This window comes from Triticum aestivum, chromosome 1D (assembly GCF_018294505.1).
Source record: "Triticum aestivum cultivar Chinese Spring chromosome 1D, IWGSC CS RefSeq v2.1, whole genome shotgun sequence".
Lineage (NCBI taxonomy): Eukaryota > Viridiplantae > Streptophyta > Magnoliopsida > Poales > Poaceae > Triticum > Triticum aestivum.
In genome coordinates, this window is record NC_057796.1 from 138355403 (window position 1) to 138371448 (window position 16046).

The 16046-nt window shown below is 41.9% G+C and overlaps 1 protein-coding gene across 1 annotated transcript; it reads left to right on the plus strand.

Annotated features, from left to right (window-relative positions):
* Positions 1-14621: 14621 nt before the first annotated feature.
* Positions 14622-15542, plus strand: LOC123166813 (uncharacterized). The gene has a single exon (XM_044584625.1). The coding sequence runs from the start codon at positions 14694-14696 to the stop codon at positions 15237-15239; it is 546 nt and encodes a 181-aa protein (XP_044440560.1). The 5' UTR covers positions 14622-14693; the 3' UTR covers positions 15240-15542.
* Positions 15543-16046: the final 504 nt, after the last annotated feature.

Consider the following 16046-nt stretch of genomic DNA (forward strand, 5'->3'; position numbering starts at 1 on the left):
ACTAGCACCCATATCACGTAAGCCATGATAACAATGATCTCCTATTTTAACAGAAATAACAGGCATGCCTACCACAGGTCTATGTTTATCTTTAGCACAAGGTTTGCCAATTGTAGCAGTTTCATCATGGAAATGAATAACATGCCCATCAATATTATCAGACAAGAGATCTTTAACAATAGCAATATTAGGTTCAACTTTAACTTTCTCATGAGGTGTATAGGTTCTAATATTGCTTTTACGAACCACAGTTGAAGCTTTAGCATGATCTTTGATCCTAACAGGGAAAGGTGGTTTTTCAACATAAGAAGTAGGAACAATAGGATCATTATAAGTGATAGTCTTTTCTTCAACTTTAATAGGTGCAGCTACCTTTACTTCTATGGGAGAATGATATTTAAACCATTTCTCCTTAGGGAGATAAACATGAGTAGCAAAAGATTCACAGAAAGAAGCTACTATCTCAGAGTCAAGTCCATATTTAGTGCTAAACTTACGGAAAACATCGGTATCCATAAAAGATTTAACACAATCAAACTTAGGTGTCATACCTGACTCCTTACCTTCGTCGAGGTCCCAATCTTCAGAGTTGCGTTTAATTCTTTCCCATAAATCCCATTTGAATTCAATAGTCTTCATAGTAAAAGAGCCAGCACAAGAAGTATCGAGCATGGTGCGATTGTTATCAGAGAGCCGAGCATAAAAATTTTGAATAATTATTTCTCTTGAGAGCTCATGATTGGGGCATGAATATAACATTGATTTAAGCCTCCCCCAAGCTTGAGCGATGCTTTCTCCTTCGCGAGGCCAAAAATTATATATATATATATAATTGCGATCACGATGAACAAGATGCATAGGATAAAACTTCTGATGAAATTCCAATTTCAATCGTTTGTAGTTCCATGATCCCGTATCATCACATAGCCTATACCATGTCAATGCATCTCCCTTCAAAGATAAAGGGAAGACCTTCTTCTTAATAACATCACCGGGCACACCTGCAAGCCTAAATAATCCACAAACTTCATCCACATATGTTAGGTGCTCATCAGGATGCTTTGTTCCGTCTCCTGCAAAAGGATTAGCTAGCAGTTTTTCTATCATACCCGAAGGAATCTCAAAGTAGACATTTTCATATTCAGTAGGTTCAGTAGGTTGAGGAGCAACTCTTTGCTCTACTGGTCGGGGTGAAGATACCCTGAACAAACCCCTCAGAGGATTACTTTCCATAGTAATAAGTGACAGTAAATTTCAGCACACTATATAAATTAAAATTTTTTTCCTTACCAAATTCCACCTACCAAAGGTGCTTCACTCCCCGGCAACTGTGCCAGAAAAGAGTCTTGATGACCCACAAGTATAGGGGATCTATCATAGTCCTTTCGATAAGTAAGAGTGTCGAACCCAACAAGGAGCAGAAGGAAATGATAAGCGGTTTTCAGCAAGGTATTCTCTGCAAGCACTGAAATAATAGGTAACAGATAGTTTTGTGATAAGATAATTGGTAACGAGCAACAAGTAACAAAAGTAAATAAAGTGCAGCAAGGTGGCCCAATCCTTTTTGTAGAAAAGGACAAGCCTGGACAAACTCTTATATAGAGAAAAGTGCTCCCGAGGACACATGGGAATTATCGTCAAGCTAGTTTTCATCACGTTCATATGATTCGCGTTCGGTACTTTGATAATGTGATATGTGGGTGGACCGGTGCTTGGGTGTTGTCCTTACTTGGACAAGCATCCCACTTATGATTAACCCCTATTGCAAGCATATGCAACTACAAAAGAAGTATTAAGGTAAACCTTGTTGGAAATATGCTCTAGAGGCAATAATAAATTGGTTATTATTATATTTCCTTGTTCATGATAATCGTTTATTATCCATGCTAGAATTGTATTGATAGGAAACTCAGATACATGTGTGGATACATAGACAACACCATGTCCCTAGTAAGCCTCTAGTTGACTAGCTCGTTGATCAATAGATGGTTACGGTTTCCTGACCATGGACATTGGATGTCGTTGATAACGGGATCACATCATTAGGAGAATGATGTGATGGACAAGACCCAATCCTAAGCCTAGCACAAGATCGTGTAGTTCGTTTGCTAAGAGCTTTTCTAATGTCAAGTATCATTTCCTTAGACCATGAGATTGTGCAACTCCCGGATACCGTAGGAATGCTTTGGGTGTACCAAACGTCACAACGTAACTGGGTGGCTATAAAGGTGCACTACAGGTATCTCCGAAAGTGTTTGTTGGGTTGGCACGAATCAAGACTGGGATTTGTCACTCCGTGTAAACGGAGAGGTATCTCTGGGCCCACTCGGTAGGACATCATCATAATGTGCACAATGTGACCAAGGAGTTGATCACGGGATGATGTGTTACGGAACGAGTAAAGAGACTTGACGATAACGAGATTGAACAAGGTATCGGGATACCGACGATCGAATCTCGGGCAAGTAACATACCGATTGACAAAGGGAATTGTATACGGGATTGATTGAATCCTCGACATCGTGGTTCATCTGATGAGATCATCGAGGAGCATGTGGGAGCCAACATGGGTATCCAGATCCCGCTGTTGGTTATTGACCGGAGAGTCGTCTCGGTCATGTCTGCATGTCTCCCGAACCCGTAGGGTCTACACACTTAAGGTTCGGTGACGCTAGGGTTATAGAGATATTAGTATGCGGTAACCCGAAAGTTGTTCAGAGTCCCAGATGAGATCCCGGACGTCACGAGGAGTTCCGGAATGGCCCGGAGGTAAAGATTTATATATGGGAAGTCTTATTTTGGTCGCCGGAAAAGTTTCGCACTTTATCGGTATTGTACCGGGAGTGCCGAAAGGGGTCCGGGGTTCCACCAAGGGGGTCCACCAGCCCCGGGGGCCACATGGGCTGTAGGGGTGTGTGCCTTGGCCTATATGGGCCAAGGGCACCAGCCCCAAGAGGCCCATGCGCCAAGAGATAAGGGAAAGGGAGAGTCCTAAAGGGGGAAGGCACCTCCGAGGTGCCTTGGGGAGGACGGACTCCTCCCTGGCCGCACCCTTCCTTGGAGGAAGGGCCAAGGCTGCGCCCCCCCTCCCTTGGCCCTATATATAGTGGGGGGAGGGAGGGCAGCAATATCTAAGCCCTGGCGCCTCCCTCTTCCTCCCGTGACACATCTCCCTCCTCCCGCAGCGCTTGGCGAAGCCCTGTTGGAATCCCGCTACTTCCACCACCACGCTGTCGTGCTGCTGGATCTCCATCAACCTCTCCTTCCCCCTTGCTGGATCAAGAAGGAGGAGACGTCGCTGCTCCGTACGTGTGTTGAACGCGGAGGTGCCGTCCTTTCGGCGCTAGGATCATCGGTGATTTGGATCACGACGAGTACGACTCCATCAACCCCGTTCTCTTGAACGCTTCCGCTCGCGATCTACAAGGGTATGTAGATGCACTCCCCTTCCCCTCGTTGCTAGATTACTGCATAGATTGATCTTGGTGATGCGTAGAAAATTTTGAATATTTGCTGCGTTCCCCAGCAAACCTAACCATAGCATGAAACATATGGATCCAAATCAGCCCGTTACGAAGCAACACATAAACTAGGGCTTAAGCTTCTGTCACTCTAGCAAACCATCATCTACTTATTACTTCCCAATGCCTTCCTCTAGGCCCAAATAATGGTGAAGTGTCATGTAGTCGACGTTCACATAACACCACTAGAGGATAGACAACATACATCTCATCAAAATATCGAACGAATACCAAATTCACATGACTACTAATAGCAAGACTTCTCCTATGTCCTCAGGAACAAACGTAACTACTCACAAAGCAGATTCGTGTTCATAATCAGAGGAGTATTAATATGCATAAAGGATCTGAACATATGATCTTCCACCAAATAAACCAACTAGCATCAACTACAAGGAGTAATCAACACTACTAGCAACCTACAGGTACCAATCCCAGACTTGGAGACAAGAATTGGATACAATAGTTGAACTAGGGTTTGAGAGGAGATGATGCTGGTGAAGATGTTTATGGAGATTGCCCTCTCCCGATGAGAGGAGCGTTAGTGATGACGATGGCGATGATTTCCCCCTCCCGGAGGGAAGTGTCCCCGGTAGAACAGCTCTGCCGGAGCCCTAGATTGGTTCCGCCAAGGTTCCGCCTCGCGGCGGCAGAGTCTCGTCCCGAAAGCTTGCCTATGATTTTTCTTCGGACAAAAGACTTCATATAGTAGAAGATGGGCACCGGAGGGCCAACGGGGGCCCACGAGGCAGGGGGCGCGCCCACCACCCTCGTGGACAGGTGGAGGCCCCCCTAACGTGGATTCTTCTTCCAGTATTTTTTATTATTTCCAAAAATAACTTTCGTGGAGTTTCAGGACTTTTGGAGTTGTGCAGAAAGGTCTGTAATATTTGCTCCTTTTCCAGCCCAGAATCCCAGCTGCCGGCATTCTCCCTCCTTATGTAAACCTTGTAAATTAAGAGAGAATAGGCATAAGTATTGTGACATAATGTGTAATAACAGCCCATAATGTAATAAATATCGATATAAAAGCATGATGCAAAATGGACGTATCAACTCCCCCAAGCTTAGACCTCGCTTTTCCTCAAGCGGAAGCCGATAACGATAAATATGTCCACATGTTTAGTGGTAGAGGTGTCGATAAAATAAAATACGAGCATGAGGGCATCATGATTCTTCTCATAATAGCAACATATATGGATAATGTCATATGATTTCTTATGCTCAAGTAATAATCTATTCACAATGCAAAGTATGAATCAGAAACTTTATTGAGAACTAACAAACTATAATCTCAGTCATTGAAGCAATTGCAATTTATCATAACATCAGAAAGAGTCTATGTCAGAGCTTTCTAGCAAGTCCACATACTCAACTATCGTTTAGTCTTTCATAATTGCTAACACTCACGCAATACTTGTGGTTACGGAGTTTTAATCGGACACACAGAAAGATAGGGGCTTATAGTTTCGCCTCCCAACCTTGTGGCTACTGAGCCAATCAGATTTGAGGCCTACTCATTCTTCTCCTGCAACCACAACCATAGTTTCTCCTACAGTATCTACTCCACTAGCTCCACAGACGTTAGCTGAAGCATTTGCCGATGGACTCCTCTCAACACCGTATACGCACACCGGAGCTACAAGCCAGAAGACCCCTTCAGGAGCTCCCAGAGATCATGCCTAGAGTGTCGTATAGCACTACACGTTTTCAAACTTTTTGGTAACTTGTTGCCAAAGGGGAAGAACGTGTATAGATCATAGGCTTCGAGAGAGAGTGTCTTTTGCTTTTGTTGGTTTCATTTGCCTTGCTACTTGCTACTTTGGTTTGGTTGGTTGATGCTACTTGTTCCTACTTGTGTGTTATGCTCGTGAGATACCTTGCGTGATCATGTGTTTGATCATACTATGCTTAATGTGTGCTTGCATGCTTATCTCGATGAATGTTTGTGTATGATTAATCACTTCTATCTTTGGTGAAGAGTGCATGTTATTCAATTCTTATCATTTTGTGTGCTCCACCAAGATGTATGTGACATGGAAGAGTGACCCATGATCCTAATCGATTGTGCATTTGCATTCAAACGCAAATTTTAAATAATGCACAAATTTAGGGGGAGCTCTTGCTTATCACATACTTCTCAAAGCGATGATGTATTTCCTTCATATTATCATTTGTCGAAGCTTTGATCTATATGTTGTCATCAATTACCAAAAGGGGGAGATTGAAAGTGCAACTAATCCTCGGGTGGTTTTGGTAATTCATAACAACATATAGCTCATTGAACTAATATACATTCAAGTTTAATATTTAAGAAAGTTCAATGAATGGCATGGCATGGACTAGAGATGTGGATCCCTCAAAATACTAACGACACATATTGGCAAAAGCTCAAGACTCTTCATTTTATTTTTAGTGATCCAAGATCACATTGAGTCCATAGGAAAGCCAATACTATTAAAAGGGACGAGGTGTTGCTTAATGGCTTGCTTGCTCAAATACTTAGTGATATTGCTCCAAATCCTTCAACCACTTTCTCATTCCAAATATGTCAAAATGCTAAACTCCAACTCAGCCCCACCGATTCTTTATATCCGGCGCCACCGAGTTCATATGACATAGCCACAGCCAGAAACCCTAACAGTTTGGTCACACCGATACGGATCTCGGTCTCACCGAGATGGCCCTGCCAACTCTCTGTTGCCTGTTGCAATTATTTCGGTCTCACCGAAATAGCAATCCATCTCACCGAGATGGCTTGACCAACTCTCTGTTGCCCTATTGCTTCACTTCGGTCTCACCAAGTTGATGCAATCGGCGCCATCTAGATGAGGTTTTCCCTAAGCCCTAGCACATCGGTCACACTGAGTTGTTCCGGTCGGTCCCACCAAGATTCCTAACGTTCACATTTTGAACTAAATCGGTCACACCGAGTTCATCTATTCGGTCTGACCGAGTTGGGTCAAATGTGTGTAACGGTTGGATTTTGTGTGGATGCTATATATACCCCTCCACCCCCTTCTCCATTTGTGAGAGATCCATCAGAACGTGCCTACACTTCCAGCATACATTTTCTAAGAGAGAACCACCTACTCATGTGTTGAGATCAAGATATACCAACCCTACCACAAGAATCTTCATTTCTAGCCTTCCCCAAGTTGCTTTCCACTCAAATCATCTTTCCACCAAATCCAAATCTGCAAGAGAGAGTTGACTGTTGGGGAGACTATCATTTGAAGCACAAGACCAAGGAGTTCATCATCAACACAACATCTATTACCTTTTGGAGAGTGGTCTCACCTAGATTGGTTAGGTGTCGCTTGGGAGCCTCCAACAAGTTGTGGAGTTGAACCAAGAAGTTTGTAAGGGCAAGGAGATTGCCTACTTCGTGTATATCTACCCGAGTGAGGCAAGTTCTTTGTGGGTGATGGCCATAGTGGGATAGACAAGGTTGCTTCTTCGTGGACCCTTCGTGGGTGGAGGCCTCCATGGACTCGCGCAACTGTTACCCTTCGTGGGTTGAAGTCTCCATTAACGTGGATGTACGATAGCACCACCTATCGGAACCACGCCAAAAATCTCTTTGTCTTCATTGCGTTGGAACTCTCCAAACCCTTCCCTCTACCTTCATATGCAATGTTTTACTTTCCGCTGCTACACTCTTAGAATTGAATGTGTAGGTTGATTGCTTGACTTGTGCTAATTGCTAAAATCTGTCCACAACTAAAATTGCGAAAATATAGAGTTTTATTTGGTTAAGTAGTCTAATCACACCCCCTCTAGACCTACTTTCGATCCTACAAGCATGCATCTAGAGTATTAAGTTCATGAAAAACGGAGTAACGCCTTAAGCAAGATGACATGGTTTAGGGCGGCCTTGGGCGGCGGCGGTGAGGGCAGGATCGGGTTCGGGTGGCGGTGACAAAGGAGTAGCAGAACAGGGGAGGAAAGGAGGACTTGGCAAAATTTTGAGCCCACGCGGGTGGTTAAGTCGAACTAGCAGTAGCGCTCTTAAGGAAACGCGCTATAGCTAATTTAGCTATAGCGCGTTTTAGAGAAAAACGCTACTGCTAAAGGAAGCAGTTATTTCTTTTGTTTATGCCAATATCAGTAGCGCTTTGTCCTGGAAAAACGCTATAAGTCTAAGCATGTAAAAACAACAAAAAAATATACATTGGTCATCATTGATCTTTTTGTGTAGAATCTAAGTAGTCAACAGAATCCTCACAGTACCTGTATAGGCCACAAATCCTACACATATAGTTCAATGAAGACCAAGTGCTCGAGATAGTTTGAGAAGTAACATATTTAAGGTGGTAAACGCCTTGTTCGCTTAGCAGTATGGGACTAAACTTAATTAGTTGCGGTGATACTTAGCAGCAGCGAGATTTGAAGAAAAACGCTGCTACTGAGTACTTTAGCAGTAGCGCGTCCAGGAGAAGGGCGCTACTACTATATTTAGCCTGGAGGCAACGTCGTGGCAATTATAGTAGTAGCGTTTGTTTCACCTAGGGCGCTACTGCTACCGAGATGTTAGTAGCGCGGTTTCCAGGAGCTCACTACTACTAATTAGCAGTAGCGTTTGTTTTTAAACCACACTACTGCTAAGATTCTGTGTATAAGGTTTTCCCTAGTAGTGTTTAGACAAAGTAAATCCAACCAATATGAATAAACCCCGTCATTTTCCCCTTAATGGGAAGAATACAAATACATGTCTTGTCCCCTTCTGTCACTGGGATATAGAGCACCATAAGATTTAACCCATTACAGAGCACCTCTCCCATTCCAAGATAAATCAATCTAGTTGGCCAAACCAAATGGATAGATCGGAAAGAAATACAAAGCTATGAATAAAAGAATTCAGAGAAGACTCAATTAATATTCATGAATAATCTGATCATAAACCCATAATTCATCGGATCCCAAAACACACACCGCAAAAGAAGATTATATCAAATAGATCTCCAGGAACATCAAGGAGAACATTGTATTGAAGATCAAATAGAGAGAAGAAGCCATCTAGTTACTGGATATGGACCCATAGGTCTGTAGTAAACTACTGACACATCATTGAAAGGGCAGCAAGGTTGATGTAAAATCCTTCCGTGGTTGATTCCTCCTCTGGTAGAGTACCGGAAAAGGCTTCCAGCTGGGATCGCAGAAGAACAGAAACTTGCGGCGGCGGAAAAAGTATTTTGGATGGCTCTGTGTTGGTTTCGTGATTTTAGAGAATTTATAGAGGTGGAATTAGGTCAAACGGAGCCATGAGGGGCCCACAAGGCATCAGGGTGCGCCTACCCCCTAGGCTCTCCCGGTTGCCTTGCCGTCTCCTCGTTTGCCTTCGGGTCTCCTCCCAAAGCTTCTACGGTCTCTGTTGTCCAGAAAAAAATCTTCAAAAAGTTTCGTAGCGTTTGGACTTCGTTTGGTACTGATTTCCTGGAAAACCAAAAACAGGCAAAAATAGCAACTAGCACTAGGTTAATAGGTTAGTCCCAAAAAATGATATACAATTGCATATAAACATCCAAGATTGATACTATAATAGCATGGAACAATAAGAAATTATAAATACGTTGGAGACGTATCACTTCCCATTGCCGGGGCTGCTACAACCCATGCAAGACGATCCCGTGGGGGCCCCGATCTTCATGGGGCTAATAGTGGGCAAATGTGCAATGGCTCTCGGCAAACTAGAGCATGGGTATGAGGAACGAGGCACAATTCTAGTAGCCGGTCTTGTTTTTCGGCGGGCTTTGGGCTATCGGAAACATGTTTTGACATGAAGACATCACGGCCTGGCCTGGAAAACTGGGAGTAGCAGGGCCCTATGCTCGGGGTGAAGCTGGGGCTGTGGAGGCCAAATTTTCTTAGACTAGCCACAATGGGTAGTAACATAGTGTAGTAACATGCCCATGTTACTACTCTATGTTACTACCTCTATAGTGGGGAGTAACATATATGTGGTAACATACAACACTTCATTTATTAGGCTATAGACTCATCTTGTCTTGATATGTGTGATGTTACTCACATTAATAGTAACTAGCTATGTTACCACATGCCTCTCTTTCTTCATTTATTGCTTGCCACATCATCTATATTATCTAGATATGTGTGATGTTACTACCTATGTTACTCCCATTGTGGGTAGTCTTAAGAGTTAAAGAGGGAACAGATGGACCCATGACTAACGAGGAGTAACGAGGAGCCCGACAACATTTCGCTTCTCAAGATGCATCATCATGCCAAGATAGAATTACCGATGCGCTCATGGGCTATTGACGGCGTGCTATATCGAGAGTGCCCCATTTGGGAGACATGCCAGTTGTTGGGTTGTCCCGAGGGTCCTCCAGGCCTCCGAACAATGTAGGGAGCCCACCCCCAGGGAAAGTCTAATGTCTTAGCGTATATGCGAAGGATTCTTCTGCCAAAGAGAACTATGGGTCAATTTTGGACTCTTATAATCATATGCCTCGTCCTCCTTTATAAGGCGAGGCAAGGAGATAACTTACGGAATCGGCATCATAGTCATTGTCTCGGTAGCCACAATCACCCCATACTTGTAACCCCCTCGCCGTGAGGCATTTTCCACCATCAATTAAATCCAAGTAGAAGTAGGGTGTTACCTCAACCATCAAGACATGGACCTGGGTAAACTATTCATGTGCGACCCTACAAAGTCTACTGATGGTTTTTGGTACTGTCAATCGTGGCTCACCACCCATCCCAAGGCGCAAATCCCTGAGTGCTCCTAGTTCGCTCTGGTGGGCACACGCAAAATGCTCGGCAAAATGCTCAAGGAGCCACAACGAGGTGCACCCATATATACTGAAGAACGCAACTATGTTTTTTCAATCCATTTTTCTGAACTTTTTCATGCACTTATAGTTTAAATTTTAATTGTATCCATTAAATGACTAGAAATGCATTTGATGGCTTATATATAGCAAACGGTCCCAAAAATACCAAAATTTGACATTTGTCATGTAGTTGTGTATCTTGAGTGTAGAATTTTATTAAAGCCAACACATGAAGCAACGGTCTCATCACTGTCAAACCTGACGTGTTGCCTCTCAAAATCAGGACTCTTCCTCGAAGATGATCCGGTTTCTAAACAGTGTACACCACAAATTTTTGAAACGTTCTAAATTTTTACCATGGCCTCTATTGCTTTTGTTTTCTTATTTAATGCCTGGTCATAGGCCCAAGAACACAAATATGATTTATCAACCCAATTTTACCAACTTTGTCAGAAACTTGTAGTTCAAATTTTATTTATATTTAATAAATGCTTAGAAATGCACCTAATGATTTAAATGTAGCAAACAGGCTCCGAAGGTGCCAGATTTTTACATGAATCATGTAACGGTGTATCTTGAGTGTAGAAGAAAATTCAAGGTTAGCGGATGAAGCAACAGTCGCATCACCTTCAAATTTCACCAGTTTCCTCTTGAAACCACGTTCCTTCTACATAGATGGTCCTGTTTCTATGCAGTGTATGCCAAAACTTTTGTGAATCTTATTTTTATCATGGACTCTAGTCATCATATAATGAGAACATGCCAAGTTTCATGCTTTTAGGAATTTGCTTGCATTTTTTGAAATTGAAAAGCCAAAACACTCCATGTTCAAGGGCAAGTCTTGGCACCCTCACATTTGAAATTCCTTTCCTGTTTCATATTAAACGCTCACTCAAGAACACAAATAGGATTTTTCAACACAATTTGGCCACCTTTTCACGGACTCGCAGTTGAAATTTTAATGATATTCACTGAAGGCATAGAAATGCACTTATTTCCTTAAATTATAGCAAACATACTCCAAAAGATGCCAAATATCGCCATGGATACTTTGATGGTGTGTATTGAGTGTAGAAAAAAAAATTGAAGGCCCCCGGATGAAGCAACTGCCGCATCGCCTTCAAACCTCAATCATTCCCTCTCGAAACCACGTTTTACCTCGAATATGGTCTGGTCTCTAAGTAGTTTACACCATATCATTTGAGAAACCTTCTCCATTTTTACCATGGCCTCTAATCATCATATAATAACATTATGCCAAGTTTCATGATTTTTGTACCTTGTTTGCAATTTTTGAAATCCAAAACCAATAAACTCCATGTTTGGGGTCAAGTCTTGGCACCCTCATGTTTGGAATTGCTTTATTTTTGTTGTCTAATGCCTAAACATAGACTCAAGAATGCAAATATGATTTATAGACCCATCTCTGGTAACCTTTTCAGGCACTCATAGTTCAAATTTTATTTTCCTTTAATAAATGCCTAGGAATGCACTTAATGACTTAAATATAATAAATGGGCCCCAAAGATGCCAAAGTTTTACATGGACCGTGTAATGGTGTATCTTGAACGCAGAAAAAAATAAAGGTCAATAGTTGAAGCAACGTATACATCGTCTTCAAACCTTACTCGTTTCCTCTCGATACCACGTTCCTTCCTTGAAGATAGTCTGGTTTCAAAGTAGTGTACGTTACAACCCTGTATCATGGACAGTAGTCACCGTATAATGACAACATGCTGAGTTTTATGCTTTTCGGACTTTGTTTGCCATTTCTGAAATTAAAAACCCAATAAAGCTTGTTTATTAGGTCGAACACCCTCGTGTGAGAATTTTCTTCCCTTTTCTTGGATAACATCCAAAACTGGACTTAAGAACACAAATATTATTTATTAATCTAAATTTGCCAACTTTTCCATGCACTTGTAGTTCAAAATTTATTTATATTCACTGAACTTCTAATGCCTAGACATTAACTTAATGCCTACATAAGGAAATAGAGATGGAGGAAGAAAATAAGTAAAAAACATTGTGTCGAAAAGAAAGGAGCATAAAAGAAAATATAACAAATAATGTACAAGAGAAAGGAGAAGAAAACAGAAAAAAAAAGTGTTTGCCAACTGCAATAGAAAGGCACTCGTCAAAGAGAACGAAGGAGAAAAAGAAAAAATTAAAAAATGTTTGTCAAGTGCAAAAAAAAAAGAACTCGGCAAAAGGGAAGTGCTTGCCGAGTGCAAAAAAATGGCACTTGGCAAAGAGTTGTTTGTTGAGTGCAAAAAAAGTAAGCGACAAAGATCATGTTTGCCTAGTTTTTGATAAGATGCACTTGGCAAACACTTGAAACTGGGCAAATTCAGCGATTCCACAAGTGAAAAGTGAGACACCTAGTCAAGTTTAGTTACTACTAATGAATTTTACTTATTAGTAACTAACGCGCACACGTGTGGCATCTTGCACATCGTCCACACGCATCCATCACCACTCATTTTGCCACGTAGGAACAGATGACATCAACAGGAATTTTTTTGGTTTTCGGCTTAAAAATGTTTTATCTCTTATTAAAAAATCAAAACAAAAATCTGTTTTCACCATTAAATCCGTCTCGACGAGATCTTCAAAATTAGACCCCATGTTGATATGTTTCGACCAAATTTTTTTTTTGCCCAAAAGTTGCCAAACTAAAGTTGCCATGTGGCAATTTTAGTTTGTAGAGCATGGCAATTTTAGTTTTTTATGATGGCAATTCTAGTACTTTGACCATAAAAATTATTTTTTGTATGAACCATGGCAATTTTAAATGCATGTATCATGGCAAATTTAGTTTATGGTTCATGGCAAGTCTAGTTTCTTAATTTCCCGTTTTATAATATGTCAAAATTTACTCTTAAATGTAGCAAAAAATAGCTGAAACATGTCATGGCAACTTCAGTGTAAACATCATGGCAATTCATGTGCAATAGACATGCCAACTTTTAGCTCAAAAAAATTTCATCGAAATATATTGATATGGAATCTAGTTTTGAAAATCTCGTCGCGAGGAATTTAATGGTGAAAACGGATCTTCAATCGGATTTTTCATTTAAGAGATAAAATATTTTAAAAACTGAAAATCCAAAAAGATACCCACATGCATGCATGTGGTGATGTGGCGCAGTCCGTGTGTTATAGGGCGTGTGGACGGTTTTGCCTTCCACCATACGTGTGGGCGTTAGCATTGTCCAATAACAAAGCATTGACCGAGGGAAAGAAAGGAAGGGAGGGGGTGAGAGTGGATTTTTTCCCATGCACGGGAGGTCCCATGCATATATTACTTTAAATAGGTCCTCACATACAGTTTTTGCAACTTTTAGCTGCTTCACCCATCCCACTGCCCATCCCTTTTCTTTTACAGTTTAATTTTCAATCTTCTATATATTTTGAATGACAAGTCCAATTTAATTTTCATTTTTAGATTCGTGTTGCTTATGACTAATGCTTTCAAATAAGATCCATTTTAAATATGTTTTGACGAGTTTTTAAATCCACTAAGTTTCAACTGCTGAAACTTGGTATGTGCAACGAAAAAATGTAAGTTTTAGAAATTGAAACTTAAAACTTGATGTGCCCTCGTGCGGAATCGGATGACTTTGCGGATCGCGAGGCAAATCAGGTGGTCCACCAAGTTTCAACTACTAAAACTTGATAGAAAGAATTATGAATTTAGCAAGTTTTAAAACTAAAACTTAAACCCTAAGCCCTAAGCCCAGAACCCTAAAACCCTAAAAGCATATGAAATTTGGTAAAGCTTGGTAAAAATTAATGTTATAATTATCAAGTTTCAATACTTGAAATTTAGTTTTTTCTTCAAGTTGCCGAAATGTATTCAAAATCGATCTTGTTCAGAAGCTCTCGTCGCAATGATCAAAAATACGCAAACGAAGTTTAATTTGCATTTTTGGTTCAAAATATATAGTAAATTGAAATTAGATGATGAAATGAAAAAGACATGGGAGGTGTGATGGATGGGTCATGTAGCTGTCCCATAAAAGCATGCATGCATGGAACCCTCAAAAATTAATTAATGATTAAGCCATATAGACAAAGAAGGTAAGCATGCATGCATACGGATCTCCAACCAAATGGATGGCTGAGACATGGACGGGAGTCAAGTGTCAACGCACCCCACAAACATGGACGACCAACGAAACAACACAAAATCAATGGTCGTCGTCAGCTCCAAGACAAAAGGTCGACCACCATTTCCGAGGCCGAGGAAGCCCCTATAAGAGCATCACCACCCAGCACATCTCACTACCCTCTCCTTGCCTTCCCTTGGTGCGCCGCTCCAAGTATATTTAGCTGCCGATCACCAACGAGAGACCCAACAAAATAAACTATGGCGCTAGCGAACGCACGGCTTGGTGTCCTCATCGTGGCGGCGATGTTATCCGCCAGCTTCCTCCCGCTGGCGACGGCTAGAGGGAGGGGCGGCCCCATCAACCCACTGGTCGCCGGCGTATGCGCGCATACACCGTTCCCCGAGCTGTGCAAGGGCACGGCTGGGAAACACGCGGACAAGTACCCGACCATCGACAATCTAGCAGTGCTTAACATGCAGGTTGACGCGTTTGCCAAGCGAACGGCGCAGGCCCGGAAGTTCGTCGCAAGCGCGTCCCGAAAGGGGACACCCGCGCAGACCCAGGCGCTGAGCTTCTGCGACACCATGTACATGAACACCCAGGACACCATCGGCGCGGCGCAGCGGGCCATCGTCTTCAAAGACAAGGGCACGGCCAAGATCATGCTGCAGCTCGCCGTGCAGGACTTCCAGTCGTGCGACCGGCCGTTCCAGCAGTCCGGGATACCAAACCCAATGCTCAAGTACGACGAAGAGCTCAGCCAGATGGCCAATAATTGCATGCAACTGGCCAACATGATGTGAGACGTACCCTTCCATGCACGCAGTCATGCATGGGATGGCCACGGGTGGCAGAAGCTAATGCAAGGATATGCAAGGACTTGAGTTTGCCATTCTGTTATAACAGAAGATCGTTTATTATATACTTACTTGTTTCTTGACAATTTCTTTTCATTATTTTTTACCCGGCCTGCCTTTGTTGAGTAGGTCTCGAAATGAGGAGGAGGGCTTTTTTCTTTTGTTGTTATTCTTGACTGGTCTCACTTCCTTTGATCCATTCTTGTTAATTTGTTGATGGTGGAGTTTATTGTTAACTTTTGTTATGTCTTATGTGTCGTTTATAATACTTTTGGACTACCGAGATTTATAATAACCAGAGCATAGATTGTGCACATACATTCCTATGCTTATTAAATTGGTAGTACGCTGAATAATCTTCCCTGTTTGACTGTTTCATTTGTCGGCTGCACGAGAAAATACGTTGAAATGACGGGTGTGCAAAAAAGAAAGAAACAAATCTAGGGCTTTTTAACACATGATACTATTCATCCTCCCAGGTCATGAATTTGTTTTTTTTACAAATCGCATTTCAAGGTATTTCATCCTTAAAATTTACACACATACACATAACATCGTTGTTTACTTAGAGCACTGCCAGAATACGTAACATGAGGCCAGAAAGTTTGAATTTTGAACTTTCTAAAATTTTCAAGCTCCAGCGAGCTCGGGCACCAAAACGACGTTCTCGATATGTTTGTCAGAATACGTAAGAGCATCTAATGTTAGATTTAATCTTGATATTTTGTATCTGCATTTTAGTTCGATTTCATT

Coding starts and splice junctions, on each gene's coding strand:
- LOC123166813 (XM_044584625.1), top strand. CDS start 14,694: ATGGCGCTAGCGAACGCACGGCTTGGTGTCCTCATCGTGGCGGCGATG.